This window comes from Solanum lycopersicum, chromosome 3 (assembly GCF_036512215.1).
Source record: "Solanum lycopersicum chromosome 3, SLM_r2.1".
Taxonomy (NCBI): Eukaryota; Viridiplantae; Streptophyta; class Magnoliopsida; order Solanales; family Solanaceae; genus Solanum; species Solanum lycopersicum.
This window is the reverse complement of record NC_090802.1, coordinates 56521127-56536496: the sequence shown is the minus strand read 5'-3', so window position 1 is coordinate 56536496 and position 15370 is coordinate 56521127. Positions and strand designations below refer to the sequence as shown.

Here is a 15370-nt window from a genome sequence, read left to right as displayed (position 1 = left end):
CCATTTTCAACACTTTAAAAATATTTTATGCCTTTTTCCGAAGAAAGAATACTCTAAGAATTTGCTCAAAGCAAGAGAAAATGAATAACTTATTTTGCAATTAATTTTAATATGAATTCATCTCATATTTGATTAAGATAAAATTACAAGATTAATTATTTCAAAATTAAAATGTCATAATTTTCTATATTAAAAATTGAATAACCATCGTATAATTAATTTTGAAATATATTTATTTTCAATCAAAATAGTGAAAGAGAGCGAAAACTACACAGAAAAGAGTGAAAGAACGCTATTGGATTGAGATTAATTTTGGACTTATTAATTTAACCGCTAATCATGTCTCTATTATTCAACCTAATTTACATCTTTTGCTTCTTAATGAAGGAACCAGGCGCTTCAGTCAAATATTTGAATGCTCTCTTCGTTCCGTTTTACTTATTATATTTATTTTAATCAATAAACTCTATCCGTTCCTAATTAGTTATTCATTTTTAAGTTCACATATTTATTATAAAACTAATTATTGAAATAGTGAGTATATCATTTTATCTCTATTAATTATGAAGTTGATGAATTAACTGAGAGAATAGTAGATAAAAAAAAATTATCATTTCTTAATTTGTTAAAATGGACTAGTAATTAGGGACAGAGAATATATAATAAGAAAACAAACATTAGTACTCTCTATGTTTATTTTTATTTATCTTTATTTGACTCGATGCTACAAAACTGTCCCCATTAAATCTTGATAAATAATGAAGGTAAAATATGAAAAGAAAATAATCATCTTTTATTGATAAGTCAAAATTCAATATAGATAAATAAAATAGGACAGAATGAATATTTGACAAGTAAATGGAGACAAAAGAATATCCAAATGTTGAAATTAAATGCAAATAAGCCCAATACTCTTAATCAGTACAAATCAACTTAAACATAACGTAACATGAGAAAAATATTAATTGTCCACTTTAGTAGTCTCTTTGCTGCGCTTCTGGTGTGCTAAATCAAGAAAACATGGAGTCAACACTTGTTCATATTCAGGCACTTTAGCATAACCAGGGAAATAATTGATATCAATAATTAGATATCGATTTCCGTTTTCACTATCTCTTATCATGTCGAAATTAAAAAGATGAAGTTTCAAAGCATGTCGTAACTGCTTTGAAACTTGGTTAACGAAGCTTGATGGAGGCATAATCGCTGCCTCCATCAGCTTCGCTAAACTCTCATCGCTCTGTTCATTATCAGCGAAGTAAGAAATCAGGGAAAACGGAATCAAATTCTCTGAATTCCCCGATTTCTCTTCGGTTATATCACTCAATGACTTCCTTTTCACGCATTTTACGTGATCCCCTGCTACGTACACCTTGAAAATCACTCCCCCGTGGTTTACGAATTCCTGTAATACAATTGGGGTTTTTACTCCGTTTAATCCGTCCCGATTTAACACTAGACACATCTGATGAGCGTCAGCTGTAGCATTAGCGATCATCGCTTTTGCAATCAGGGGAAATTTCATCCCCCGATTATCAATTTCATCCTGCAGGCTTTCGTTTGAGTCAACGAAAGCCTGCAGGGGAATTTCTAGGTTTTCAATTTTCAATTGCTTAACTGCGTCGAGCATGGAGACTCGATTGTGGAGCTTCTCGATTGATTCAATCGGGTCGACTATGATTGCAGTCGGGTTTTGAAGTGAGAATTCTTCTAATTGCTTCTTCCATTCTGCATCGTAGAGCTTATGGAAAACAGAGTCGAACGGACCTTGTTCGACCAATGGCTTTTCGAGATCGATTGGGATGAGATCAACGCCTCGTTTTTCAGCGTAAACAACGAGAGAATCTTGGATGAAGCTGCTTACACTTCTGGGTGCAAGAGCGTAGCCAATGCGGAACCTCTCTCCAGCTAATAGTGATTCAGGCATGGCTACTAAAGCGTATGAATAAATATTTATCGAAAGAATTTTTACAAGTGATGGAACAAAAGAGGAAGAGATGACTGAAAATAGAGAGGATTTTAGGAAGTAAGTGTGGAGGTATTATTGATATTGGAAGTCTATTTATATAGAAATGGAAGGAGGACAACATGGTAATAAGAAAAAAATATTATTATTCCATTACTCTATTTTAATTTATTTGATTGATTTTTTAACTATACTAATAATATTACAAATACTTTTCAATCATTTTAGTGTAGTAGATAAGAGTGTAATATACATTAATTTATTTTCCTTTTAAGTTTAAAGTAGGATTTATAAGGAAAATAGTATATTACATTATTTTTGGAAAAGTATGTGAAATGAATAAAATGTGTCTTTATATTTTGGTTTTAAAGTGTATGTGTTACCAATATTTTGGTCTAAAATATTCTTACTGTTACCCATTAGTTAAAATTATCTTTTTACTTATTAGTCGAATAAAATAAAAATACTTTATTTTTTTGAAAGTAATATCTTTTAATAGAAATAGAAAACGATTAAAAAGAAAAAAAATATAGTGTATATTTTGTAACAAATTAGTGTAACATACAATTTTATATTGTACTCCATTTACCAGGTCAAAAAATTATCCAATGAGGTTTGTTTATCTTAGCAAGTGGCGTGATAATTAGGAACTTTAGGAATGAGTTTGGAAGTTTACTTAGTGAACTAAAACAAGAGTACAAGTTAAATTCTAGAAAAAAAAAAATATTTTTTGACCTATTTAGTAATAATAGGAGAATTTGTAGATCAAATTATTAAGAACAAGAAGATTTCTTTTTTTAAATAAAAGTATTGACAACAAGGATACTTTGGTATTAAAGTATTAACGAAAAATATTTTTATTTATTTCACGTAATTTTCAACCCTTTTCAACATTATTTTTTTATAAATAGTGATATAATCCTATATATTTTGATTCAATGCAATAAATAACACATTTTTTATTATTACTCTCTCTTTAGTTTTCTCAATAATTTCTTTCATTTCATAGTACTCCCTCTATCCTTATTTAGTTGTCCATTTTAAAAGTAACATACATATTAAGACATCAATTTTTATTATAGGTTGGTTACAATTTTACCCTTTAACTTAAAAGATTATGCAACTCTCCAAATATAATAAATGTATTTTCTAGTTTCAAAAAGCATGCATTGCAACTTAATAATACTAAAAAATTTCTAGAATTTAATAAGAACATATTAGAAAAAAATTATTATCTTTTCTTAATTTGTTAAAATAAATAAACAAATAAATACAGATATAAATAAGAGCATATTAAAAAAAATTTATCCATCGTCTTTGTTTTATTGATTTAGAAAGCCAATGAACCGTGTCTCGATTCTAAAAATGCAAAACTATATAATAATTCATCAAAAACCACGCACAGTAAATGCTAGAAATAATTCAATATATGAAATATTTGAACCAATTCCATATTGTTTTAATTTATTTTAATATATATATATATATATATATATATATATATATATATATATATATATATATATGAAAAATCTAGGAAACTTCATCAATATCGTAAAAAAAAAAAGATTTGTTTTTTGTATTTTTAGTATTAGATAGCTTTGTTAAAAGTGTACCTAAGTGGGAAATTAAAGCAGAAGACGACATGCATGGCAATAGAAAATAGACAGTGGCTTCGTTATAAAGTGTGTAATTGCAAAATTATTAATTTAGCAGAAGATAACATGCATATATCAATAGAAAATAACTACCTTTATTTAAATTATTAATTTTTAATAATTAGGTACTTGTAGCTACGCTGTAAAGAATGATTATTTGAAAAAGCAAAATAAAAGAAAACATGAATAGATCATAAAATAATATTAGCTTTTGCTTAAAGCACAAATGCGAATAAGCATAATACAACAGAGAAATAGTAGAAAATATATATAGTAAATTATAAATGGGAATAAAAAAAATGAACAACATGCAATATTTAATATGAATTAGTAAATAATTTTATTCAAAGGGTACCTTGAGATTAGCAAAGGGGTAAAAAAGAGGGGAACGTGGAGCAGCCTTGAAAATAACTCATTGAATAAATTTATAATAAGAAAAAAGATTTGGGAATCTCAAACTTTTTAATTTAAAAAAATCATATTTTGGTCGGTTTCTATTTTGAAATTTTGTTACGATTCATGTAATAGAATAAAAAGAAATAGTCATGTTTCTATTTTATTTTTATTTTTTTTAACATGAGGTTGATTAATATTTATTTTGACGCTCGACTAATTTAGATTTACATCAGAATCTCACTTCGAGGGGTAAAACTCTCTCAACCAAATAAAACTTCATACAAATTCAGTACGTACTTATATAATACTATATTTACTATGTTTAAATTATTTGTCTTATTTTAACTTGACACTGAGTTAAAAAATAAATAAGACTTTTAAACCTTATAGTGTCAAACTAAAGATACGTGGATTGTATCAAAATGCCCTAATCTTGTGATAATAAATATGTCATTTCAAAAATTACAATAATTAAGAAATTATTAAAATGGAAAAGAGACAAAAAAAATCAACACAATATAAATAAGACAAACAAATTGAAACAGTAATCGTAAAAATAGCGTTCACACGATGGAGAGGTGTGCTAGATATATATTCGACTATAGGTTTTCTTGCGTCAAATTTAGTCCATATACGATTATAATTCGATCAAGTTGTGTTTTTTTTTGTCAACATTTGTGTAATTTGTTCTAAGATGCATGTGATATGTCAATTTCAGTACAATTGGAATTTGATCCCTCCAAATTTGAGCAATTCATATTGTCTAAATTGACCCAAACAAATTTTAGAAATAACAAAAAATGAGATATTTTACTGATTTGGTTTATGTTCATTCACTTCCTATCTCAAAAAGAAGGATTAATAATCAAACATATTTTGAAGAATCAAAAATAATTTTCAGTTAAAGGAGTAAAATACATTTTCAAAATCAAGTTAATATAAAATAATTTATCATATATAATTTAACTTGTTATGTATAATAAATTATATTATATGGTTAGTGCATATTAGTGAATTCAATAAATAAATGTTTATTTGAAATAATACCTAAATATTAGTATTTCAAATATTTAAATTAAGATTTATTTAAAGGTCTATGGTCAAATCAGAAATGGTCCTAGATAGACGTAACTTGAATTTAGTTTTTTTTAAAAACGAATCTAACGTAATAAAATTATTTAAAAAAACATGTTTACCATGAGATAGGCACGTATAGGAAAATATTGACTTGCCTTTATAGGATTGAGAAAAGAGATGTTTTTTTGCCTAAATTAATTTCTTAATTCTTATTCTTCTACACAGAATAATACGTGATTTTGAGCATAATCAGTGAGTTGTGTAATAGGCAATCATTTTACGCAATTTCTTAAGGATATTTGTCTAACCATAAACCGTTGATGCCTTATGTGCATGACTATTTCACTTGAAAGATAAATTTTTGGATAGAACCTTTTGATTTATGTTGATTTTCTTTGAAAGACATCAACATAATTCAATAAATGCAACCGTTGATTCCATTTAAATAATACAAAGCAAAAATGATGATGATCATTATACAAGTAGAAATATACTTTTAGTTTCATACATCAAAAAAAGAAACTTTGACCAAATTTTGTGTTTCTCAAAATCTTGACTAAGCAAATTTGCATAGACGTTATGTTATTGATAACTAGATACGATTCATCTTCAATCAGGGGAGAGGCATCTGAATTGATTGATATGATAAACGGAGAATAAAAAAATGTTGTTCCATTGAAGTCCCTCATGATTTTCCTTTTTTTTCTTCTTCTCCCTATTGTGAATTGTGATTGTGAACCCAGGATTCGAACCAGCAAAAATAGTCAAGGGGTGAAAAACACAAGAAATTTATTATTGGAAGTTAAAAGAACTTCCCACAGCTAGCTCTGCAGTTTCTATGGAGTACTTTAAGACGCAAAAAGGGCTAACACCAAGACTCATCATGGTTGGCCTATGGGCTAATAAATTTGAAACAACCTACGATTACTGTTGGATGGGACTCAACCCCCCATCAACTCAGCACTAATAGGAGCTTCAAGCTCGAGTTGTAAGAGCAATCAACAAAAGATGGAAAACTACAGTCAAACAGGAAGCAAACACAAAGCGGGTCCATTTGTCACAAAGGCTAGCTTCAATTCTGGATATGTTGTTGCTTTATTTCAAGCAAACCGCCCCACCCACCCACCCACCCCAAGACCCCAAAGCTCTATAACTTTCCGCTGCCAAAACACATAAGTTAGGAGGATATTACTTATCAAGGTTGAGCATATTTTCATAGGCCTGACAAAATTAAACAAGATGGAAAAAAAAAAAAAAAAGAGTAGTCATCGGTCATCCTATAGACCTAAACTGACAATTGGCAAAACGCACAACCACAAAACAATAGCAGGAGTTTGGCGTGGAAAATTGGTGTAGATGGTGGGTAACTATCAATCAGTAACAACCATGAAAAATGATAGCAGCTCCGCCTCAGTTTCTACAAGCACCATCCACCTTCACTTTTGTTTTTGATAACCGAGAAATCCTCAAGGATCATTAGCACATGGTCCGAAACTCGATGGTAAACCGACTCCTCTACCCTTCTCCACTTAATACTAGGCTGGCAAAATTCGAACACCTAACCTATATATCACAAGTTGCACCCATACTACGAGACCAAATCCTTGAGGACCAAGCACCATCTACATTCACCTTCAACAGACTAGCTCTAGAGCAACAGATTGTGTTTCAAGACCCCCTAAAACTTGTTGGAGAGAGAAAAAGAAAGGACCAAAGGTACTTCTGTGCATTTCTCTTGCATGCCCATAGATGAATCACCGTTAAAGCGGCTCAATTATTATAGTTCATACTATGAGTTCATTTTACGTATACATCTGATGAGCAACTGAATTTACAATAGAAGGAAATGATAGTACTATCTTAGGGGAAGATATGTGACAAGATAACTTAAGCAGATATCTCATGTCGATAGGATTTTATGTTACATCAATTTGCTTTTTGAGAGTGATGATGAGCTGACTGTTTATAGGAAGCCAAGGAAGAAGGGTGATACCTTCAAGTATATTTGGTTGAAAAAACCAGATCAGGCTTGGAACATAATAATTGAGAAGAGAAACAAGACTCCTAACTCAAAAACCTATCATATGTTTACAGTGACATTGTAAGTGACAATGCTGGATTTTTAAGTGTAAAAGCAAGAAACTGCAAGGACGCCTTTGCATATATAAGATCATGCACTATTCACTTAGTTCAAAATCTACTGGGTAATCAAGAGAGTGCAAGACTGGAAGTAAATTTAATGTAGACATGAGAAGTTTAAAATGTTTGTCAGTCATCCTCAAAATGACAATACTCCACTTCATTGCTTCAATACTCTTACCTAATAAAACCTAACCATTTATTTCTAATGTAGATTACACCAAAGAAATTCTGATTACATTATCCAATATTTCAAGTTTTCAACCATGTCGAGGTAAACATCCATGAACAGAAATAAGAAGCTTAGCGATGCCAGGGATAAAAGCACAAATAAACCAAAACCGAAGATGAGAAGGACAACTTTTTCAAGAGGGCATTCCAACACCAAAAGTTGAATATGAAACTGAATATGATACAGACAAAGTTCCTATAATCCTTCTACAATTTTATAGCTCGTCAAATAGATTTTGATTCCATCAAATAATAAGAGATGTGACTCTTCAATAGAGATAAACCTTGTGGCATATGGTTTAGCTGGTAACTCCGCACATAGCACGAAACGTGATAGAGTAATGACAAAACATGTGATTTGCTAACCAAGCACATTCACCAATTCTCTCATTCTTAGAATCTACCAAAGCAATTCAAATATCTAGATATATAACAGCTTATATAGAATGTTTAAACGGTAAGACTAGCTGAATGGCCAGAAGGTTTAGTGTTTCAGTTTGCCTTTGGTATCAGATTTTTCCTTTAACCACTTGGATGATTATAAAATACCCAATCTTTGTATTGAACCACCATGGTCTTTTGCACTGGAAACAAAGTCACCAATGCACATTACAAGAACATACAGTCGATGACAAGCAAATAAAACATTTTTTTTTTGTAAGAACTGAATAGCATACATCAATAAGCCTGTAAATAATATATAGAATGTTTAAACTGTAACAATCGCTTAATGGTCAAATCTTGGTAACAAGGGAACTAACCCACTTTCTTGCAACATAAGCATGGCATCAATTCTTTACTTGAACCAGTTGGCAGCAATAAGAACAACAATAATGTACGTAGTCCCACAAAGTGGGGTCTGGGGAGTGTATTGGGTAAAGAGTATCTCGTATACATGGCTGAATAAAAGAACACGTGAAACCAACAAAATTTGCTCAAGGAAATTAATTAGGTGGAATGAACTATTCTCGGAGATGCGTTCAGAGAAGATCAACCTCGGCGATCCCCAGAGGCCGCAGAATGGTTGTCAACGGAAAAAGGTGGGAACTTGTGGCTCAGAGATGACGAGGGACTCATGTCTTGCTAACGTGGCAAAAGGGACAAAAGGACGGATTCGCCAGATATGATCTTACAAATATCCTAACCACATCATAGGAATATTAGTTGGCACCACTAACGACATTTCCCACGTGGAAAGCATCCATTAGAAGGGCTCGAGTGGAGCTTTTCTATTGGTTGGTGTATAACCTTTGTAATCTATAAATAGTAGTTTTAATACAATTGTGATGGGGTCTAGTACCAAGAAAGACAACAGCATTACTCTCAAAATCTTGTCCTCCAAGGTTTCCATACTTCACTCAAATGCTCCTGGATTTGAAACTAAGATCACTCGAACAAAACCGGATCCAGTTTAAACACTCCTCATCGAAGCCATATCTCTTCATACAACTTTCTTCACTTACTTTATTTACCTTTTTGTTTCCTTTATTTATTCACGAATAAATTCAAAATCTAATTACCAAATCTAACAAGTTAAATCAACACACGTGTCCTTGATCTTATTAGAAATTCAAATGTACTGCTTTGCCGGTAAACCGGGAGGCTTGAGTGTAACAAGCCCAGTCCCTACCTCAGAGATAGAGAGGTTGTCTCCAATAGACAGTTGGCAGATTAAATAAAAATCAAATCTTTGGATTGGACAACCATAATTATTTACACCACAAATGAAGTCAATAAATATCAGCTAATGCACATTACAAGAACATACAGTCAATAACAAGCATACACAACTACTTTTTTTACTTTTTCTTGGTAAAGAGACAAAGCAGCATACTACATTACACCTTGTGCTTAATACCCAATCAAGACGAAGAGAGAAACTACACACAAAATTAACAGTGAGAAAAAAAGAAGCCGAAAACCAAGAGCTTTTCCTGAAATTTGACAAATCCACTAAAGATTAACCTGGCTAAGGCACTGAGGGGGGCATTGTCCTTTGATGAGAAGCAGAAGCAGAAGAGGGGTTTTCTTGGCGAAGCTCTTTAATTACAGCAGCCAATGCTTCAGGGTTAAGACCCAAATCGCAGAGGGAAATCAAAACAGAAAGAGAGTGACGATCGAGGCCAGTGTCCAGAATATTCGACATATGAAATACAAGCTCCAGTGAATCACGAGCTGTACGTGCAGCCTCCGGATCCATTCGAGATACTGTAAAGACAGAATCTTGATACATAAGAAGTTGAAAACTACCCAGAAATTAAAAACATCAAATCAATAAGTAACTAAAATTGAATGCGAAACTGAGAATTTACTTGAGATTTTGCTTCCTTTTTCTGCGAATCGATGATAATTTGGTTGCTGTTGCAAGATAGCTGCACTGTAGAACGGGCAAAAATTTGGGCAAATTTCGGTTTGAAAATGAAATTGTGTAATTTCAGGCCTAGGTTTTGAGTTTGATTTTTAGTAATAAAAATTTTTTTATTGGGAGCATCATTTTTAACTGATTTTGCGGTGGCAATTCAAATTTAATTGAATTTTTAATATGGTCTCTAAACATCGAATAAAGAATAAAAAAAAATATTTGAGTGATTTTGTATTTTTCTTTTAGAAAAATATAATATATTTGCACTCTAACGTATTTGTAAACTATGCTGTCAACATATAATATAACTTTTTTTGTTTTTTTTACGATATAATTTGTGTTGTATTATTATATACACATCTAAAGTAATGCGACAAATAAGTTATTTGTTATTTTGTTGTACACGAGCATATTGTCAGGCCTTTATTGTATAACTTTTGAGATGTATGATAAAAAAATATAAATGTGTCCAACGCATAATTGTGTGTTATTTGGATATCAAGGTTATAATCACTTATTTATTAGGACAATACAATAAAAAATCACAAATTTAAAGAGCAAAAAAAATACAGCCCAAATATAAGGGTGTTTGGATTGGTTTTGCTTGAGTAGCTTATAAGCTAAAATTTATAAGGTGATCATAATCAATTTTTAGCTTTTAATTTTTTTTAAAAAAAATTATTTTCTTGACTTAAAAGTAAGTACTTAAAAGCATCTCTTTATATCTTGCTCAAATATGTTTAAAAATAATTACTATATAAAAGTCAAAAATCACTAAAAGTAAAAATTCAACTCACCTCTAAATAAAATATTGGCAATGGACAAAAATCACATACTGTTAAGGTAAAAATTACCATTTTTCTATTATAAGTTTATAATCTCAAAAATATCTCAAACTGATACAATAATATAAGCATTAATACATTAATATGATGCGCGAGATATATTAATCGTTAAGTAAGATATATTACATTTTATACATGATACACTAATCTGATGCGTGAGATACATTAATCTGATGCGCGAGATACATTAATTTAATGCGTTGATACATTAATTTGATGCGTAAAAGTGAGAGATTTTGGAAATTGCAAAACTAATAAGGCATATGGTAATACGAAAAGTTAAAAGGTAAGATTTATGTCATTTATCCTAAAATATTACACTTCTTTTACTAAAATATTGCATTAATCCAACTATTTGTTAGGTTCCTTCTATAACTCAAGAAACTAATTCTTCTTCTTTTTTTTTTAAAGGAAAAAACAGTGAATGTCCAATACACCAACAACTCCAATTATATAAAAGAGGTTCTAAGGTCCAATTATGAAAAGAGAAGGCTAATTGAAATATAGTTGTTAACCCAAAATTAGATGTAGACTGACCAAGTTGATTACATTTTAAGGTCTCAGATTGAGCAAGTTAGAATTAATAATTTAACATGAAATTGATTAGATCAATGTTCACTTTTATTATCTACTCATGTTAATTGTGATGCATATAATTGTAATTTTGAAAAAAATAAGTAATCAATATTATAAATAAAATATGAAAAATTATATTTTTGTTTTAATATACTAGACATGTGAGCTGATGGAACATTGAAACAAATTGTTGATGCACAGCCGTAGAGTTTGAAATCCTTGATTTGCAAAAAAACAAAACAGAAAAGCAAGTAGTTTCTCTAATTTTGCGTGTAAGTTTGTGATGGAGAAAAAATAAAACTAAATTATCTATAATCCATTTTTCCTGTCTACTGATTAACAGGTGGTTGAGCTGCAAAATCCCTTAATTATTCCCATTAATCAATTTCCATTTCCATTTCCATTTCCACCAAGTTGTTATACCTACTCCAACAATTTTATATCTCATCTCCTTAATTACAAAATTAATCAATACATTAGCAGATAATTAATTAGAACGAAGAATAACGTAAAAATGGCACTCATGATGATTAGAGATTTATGCAGTTTACATTACCCGATTAATTTGTCGAACACAGAGCTTCAGGTGAAGGAATGCCGGATTCTGAAATTTGGTTGTAATATGAAGAAGAAATTGATGGCGGTGAACGCTAGCGCAAGCGGAAGCGGAAATTCGAAGAGTATTGAAACGATTAACGGGAAGAAGATTAATGGTGTTCATGTAGGGAAAAGGGGAAATGTAGTAATTGAACCGGGATCGTCTTCGTCGTCGTCATCGGTGAATCATTCATATATGTTGGGGAATTTTGTGGATGAGCGGTTTGTGTATAGACAGTCTTTTGTGATTAGGTCTTATGAAATTGGGCCTGATAAAACTGCTACAATGGAAACTATCATGAATCTCCTTCAGGTTCGTTTATTTTTGAAATTCCAACTTCGATCTTCCATGATTTTGAATCACATTGTTGATATATGGTTACTGTATTATTTGCTGTTTTTATTTTTCTTTATCATGCTTGATTTTGATTATGATATACTTGTGAACCCGAGGTAAGGGTACAAACTACACTCACCAGACCCGATTACACTGGATATGTTATTGTCAGTTTTTATTCCTTTAGTAGACCATACCTAATTTGAATGTATGGTTGAGTTTTACTTGGCCTAAATACTCATGGAAGAAATCATGTTAAAAATGTGATAGTATATTGCAGGAGACAGCTCTAAATCATGTAGCAAGCTCAGGGGTTGGTAGTAATGGATTTGGGGCTACACGAGAGATGAGCCTTAGGAAACTCATATGGGTAGTCACTCGCATACAGATTAAAGTCGAACAATATAGCTCCTGGTATTCCTTCCTCTTTCCATTTGATATTATCATCAAAAAGAAGGACAAACTAACGCGATTCAGAATTACAGGGGAGATGTGGTAGAGATAGATACATGGGTAGATGCAGCAGGTAAAAATGGAATGAGGAGGGATTGGATCATTCGTGACTCCAACACTGGCAACATCATCACAAAAGCAACAAGGTATACATAAACATACCTATATCTATAGTATCTTCTTTCTTTTTGAGATTGATTACTGAAAAAATGGCAATATTTGCAGCACGTGGGTGATAATGAACAGAGAAACAAGAAGGCTATCCAAAATCCCGGAGCAGGTCAAAGCAGAAGTTCGACCTTTCTACATCAACAAATTTGCAATACCTACTGCACAAATTGATTCTGAAAAGATTGAGAAACTCAACGATGAAACCGCTCAAATTATCTCTTCCGGCTTAGCTGTAAGATATTAATCATCCCTATATGTTCCACAAAAGAAAAAAGATGTTTGATATATACATATACAGCTACCTTGCATAACTTAGTTAACTAGTCATGTCTAATCTTTGATATAGCCGCGGTGGAGTGACATGGATGCCAATCAACATGTCAACAATGTCAAATATATTGGATGGATTTTGGAGGTAATGGAAAGCCTTTTGAGTCATTTGTAACTGCCTTTTTAGCACATGCAATATTATACATTGACAGCGCGAAGACTTGCCTCATGATGAGTGTACTAATTCATTATTATGAACTAGGTGAACCACCTGACTGTAAGAATATAGAAGGAGAACTCATATCTTATAACGTTAAGGTTCGCCACTGATTCATGTTTGAAGGTAGTGAAACTGTTCTTTTCTGTGTTTGCAGAGTGTTCCCATTAATGTTTTAGAAGACAGCCACTTAATGAGCTTGACATTAGAGTATCGACGTGAATGTCAATTGTCAAATGTGCTGCAGTCCATGACAACAATGAGAGAAATAGCAACATCGGATGGTGATGAAAACAGTGGAATGGAATGCACACATCTGATTCGTATGGAGGCCGATCAAGGAGAGGTGGTTCGAGCCAGGTCCATATGGCAGCCTAAACAATGAACTAGTTAGTGTTATCTGCTAATTCTTCCTTACATTCATATTTTTTGCAGTGTGTAATTTCTTTTGTCAAACATATTGTATAAGTAGTGAGTAGTTATAAGTAATTAGAGAGAGTACTGTACAAGTTGTTCCCTTCTTTAGTATCAAGGGCGGATCCACTTTGAATCGAACACTATCTTTGTATTGATTTTTGTAATTTAGGCACTATTTTTGTATTGATTTTTGTAATTTGATAAAAGACGCGATACTACATTTGATTCTATTATTTCTTATTGTGCAAGTAATTGTTATGATTCTCGAATAGCAGGTACGTAATATCAACAATTGATGGTGTCATTTTTATTATAACATCAAATATTATTTTTTTCAATTTGTCAAAATGGACAAGTAATTAGAAATAAAAAAAAATGAGATGTGAACAAGTAATTAGGGATGATGGAAGTAATAAAAATTAAGCAATTAAAAATAGGAAAAAATTGTATGAAATAGCAATTATTAAATGTCATAATTTATTTTATTAGAACTTCGCAGCAAACATTCAATTTTTTTTGTCATCTGGTTCCATTCTCGAGTGACATAAGGGAAAAGGGGTCTTTCACAATTTGGTTTGGATCCGGCCTGTACTTTTAGTGAGCAACCGATATACAATTAGTCCTTTTCGCTATACAATAACTCATTCGGTATACAAATGTATAAAATGCATTTGTGTTTGTATAAAGCGAAAGAAAAGTGTATATACAAATATAAATATATATCATTTCGGCTTACACACTTGTAATTATGTATATACATATTTTATCATCCAAATTAAAATGTATAAATGAACTTATACAAAACTAAAAAGATTTGTATAAAATTGGACACATCTAACGAATTATATAAATCAAAAACTCTATAACAGACATAAAATTTATTATGAAGCATAATTTTATAAAAATTATAACTATAATATATAAATATATAATTTTTATGTGTACTATATATTATTATCTGTTTTTTTTTTTTAGGACCCATTCTAATTACTAGGAATATTTAGGCTTTCGCAGAAAAAAGAGGGGAAATGGATAAAAATTGTAATAGTGCCAAATGATTAGAAATGCAATAATGGGAGGGCCCATAACTTGGGGCTCCACGGCCTACTCTAATTATACTCATATTATACTCCCTCTCTGCTGGTTTTGTTTTGCTATAAATTTTGAAGTTGAAACGTAAAATATTTTAATTTTATAAGTATGTCATTTATATTTTTAATAATTATTTGAGTTATGTTTTGTGAGTATATTTTAATTGTACTAGTTTTTTTTAGCGTGGTATATCTTTTAAAGAAAAGTTTTCGAAATGAAATAAAAAATATCTATAATTAAATTAAACAATTAAGTTGTTCTCTTTCATTTTTTTTATTTATCCCAAGACGAGCAGTAAGGTTTTTCATTTCAACATTCCTAAGTTGAAGATCATTATATTTCAAAAATTATACAAATTTTTAATATTCAAAATTTCTCTTTGTCTTAAATTTTTTTATATGCATTTAAATTAAAACACTTGTATTGAAACTGTGAGAGCACTTTGATCCTCACCTTATGCTACAAAAATGTACAGGTACTTTTACTTTGACTCAAAGGTGAAAATGAAAAATTGCGTATACGTTGTATATCCTTGTGGTATATAATGTATAAAATGGTATACTTGG

At 30.9% G+C, this 15370-nt stretch overlaps 3 protein-coding genes across 3 annotated transcripts; 1 reads left to right on the top strand and 2 right to left on the bottom strand.

The window, feature by feature from the left end:
* Window positions 1–961: 961 nt before the first annotated feature.
* On the bottom strand, window positions 962–1927 carry LOC101262094 (inositol-tetrakisphosphate 1-kinase 1-like). The gene has a single exon (XM_004235421.1). The coding sequence runs from the start codon at window positions 1925–1927 to the stop codon at window positions 962–964; it is 966 nt and encodes a 321-aa protein (XP_004235469.1).
* A 7211-nt stretch (window positions 1928–9138) lies between these two features.
* Window positions 9139–9913, bottom strand: LOC101247114 (mitotic-spindle organizing protein 1A-like). Its single transcript, XM_004235316.5, has 2 exons — window positions 9780–9913; window positions 9139–9675 (listed from the first exon to the last, which is right to left on the bottom strand). Exon 2 carries the CDS (start codon window positions 9665–9667, stop codon window positions 9437–9439), a length of 231 nt encoding a protein of 76 aa, XP_004235364.1. The 5' UTR covers window positions 9668–9675; window positions 9780–9913; the 3' UTR covers window positions 9139–9436.
* Window positions 9914–11439: 1526 nt separating this feature from the next.
* On the top strand, window positions 11440–13945 carry LOC101261397 (palmitoyl-acyl carrier protein thioesterase, chloroplastic-like). Its single transcript, XM_004235279.5, has 6 exons — window positions 11440–12160; window positions 12465–12598; window positions 12670–12783; window positions 12863–13040; window positions 13155–13223; window positions 13453–13945. The coding sequence occupies exons 1-6, from the start codon at window positions 11765–11767 to the stop codon at window positions 13678–13680; spliced, it is 1119 nt and encodes a 372-aa protein (XP_004235327.2). The 5' UTR covers window positions 11440–11764; the 3' UTR covers window positions 13681–13945.
* The last annotated feature ends 1425 nt before the right edge of the window (window positions 13946–15370 follow it).

Bases quoted from the DNA above. Each gene is read 5' to 3' on its own strand.
- LOC101261397 (XM_004235279.5), top strand. From the start codon at position 11,765: ATGGCACTCATGATGATTAGAGATTTATGCAGTTTACATTACCCGATT. The intron at 13,041-13,154 runs GTAAGATATTAA...TCTTTGATATAG, and splicing joins TTATCTCTTCCGGCTTAGCT to CCGCGGTGGAGTGACATGGA. The intron at 13,224-13,452 runs GTAATGGAAAGC...CTGTGTTTGCAG, and splicing joins ATATTGGATGGATTTTGGAG to AGTGTTCCCATTAATGTTTT.
- LOC101247114 (XM_004235316.5), bottom strand. From the start codon at position 9,667: ATGGATCCGGAGGCTGCACGTACAGCTCGTGATTCACTGGAGCTTGTA.
- LOC101262094 (XM_004235421.1), bottom strand. From the start codon at position 1,927: ATGCCTGAATCACTATTAGCTGGAGAGAGGTTCCGCATTGGCTACGCT.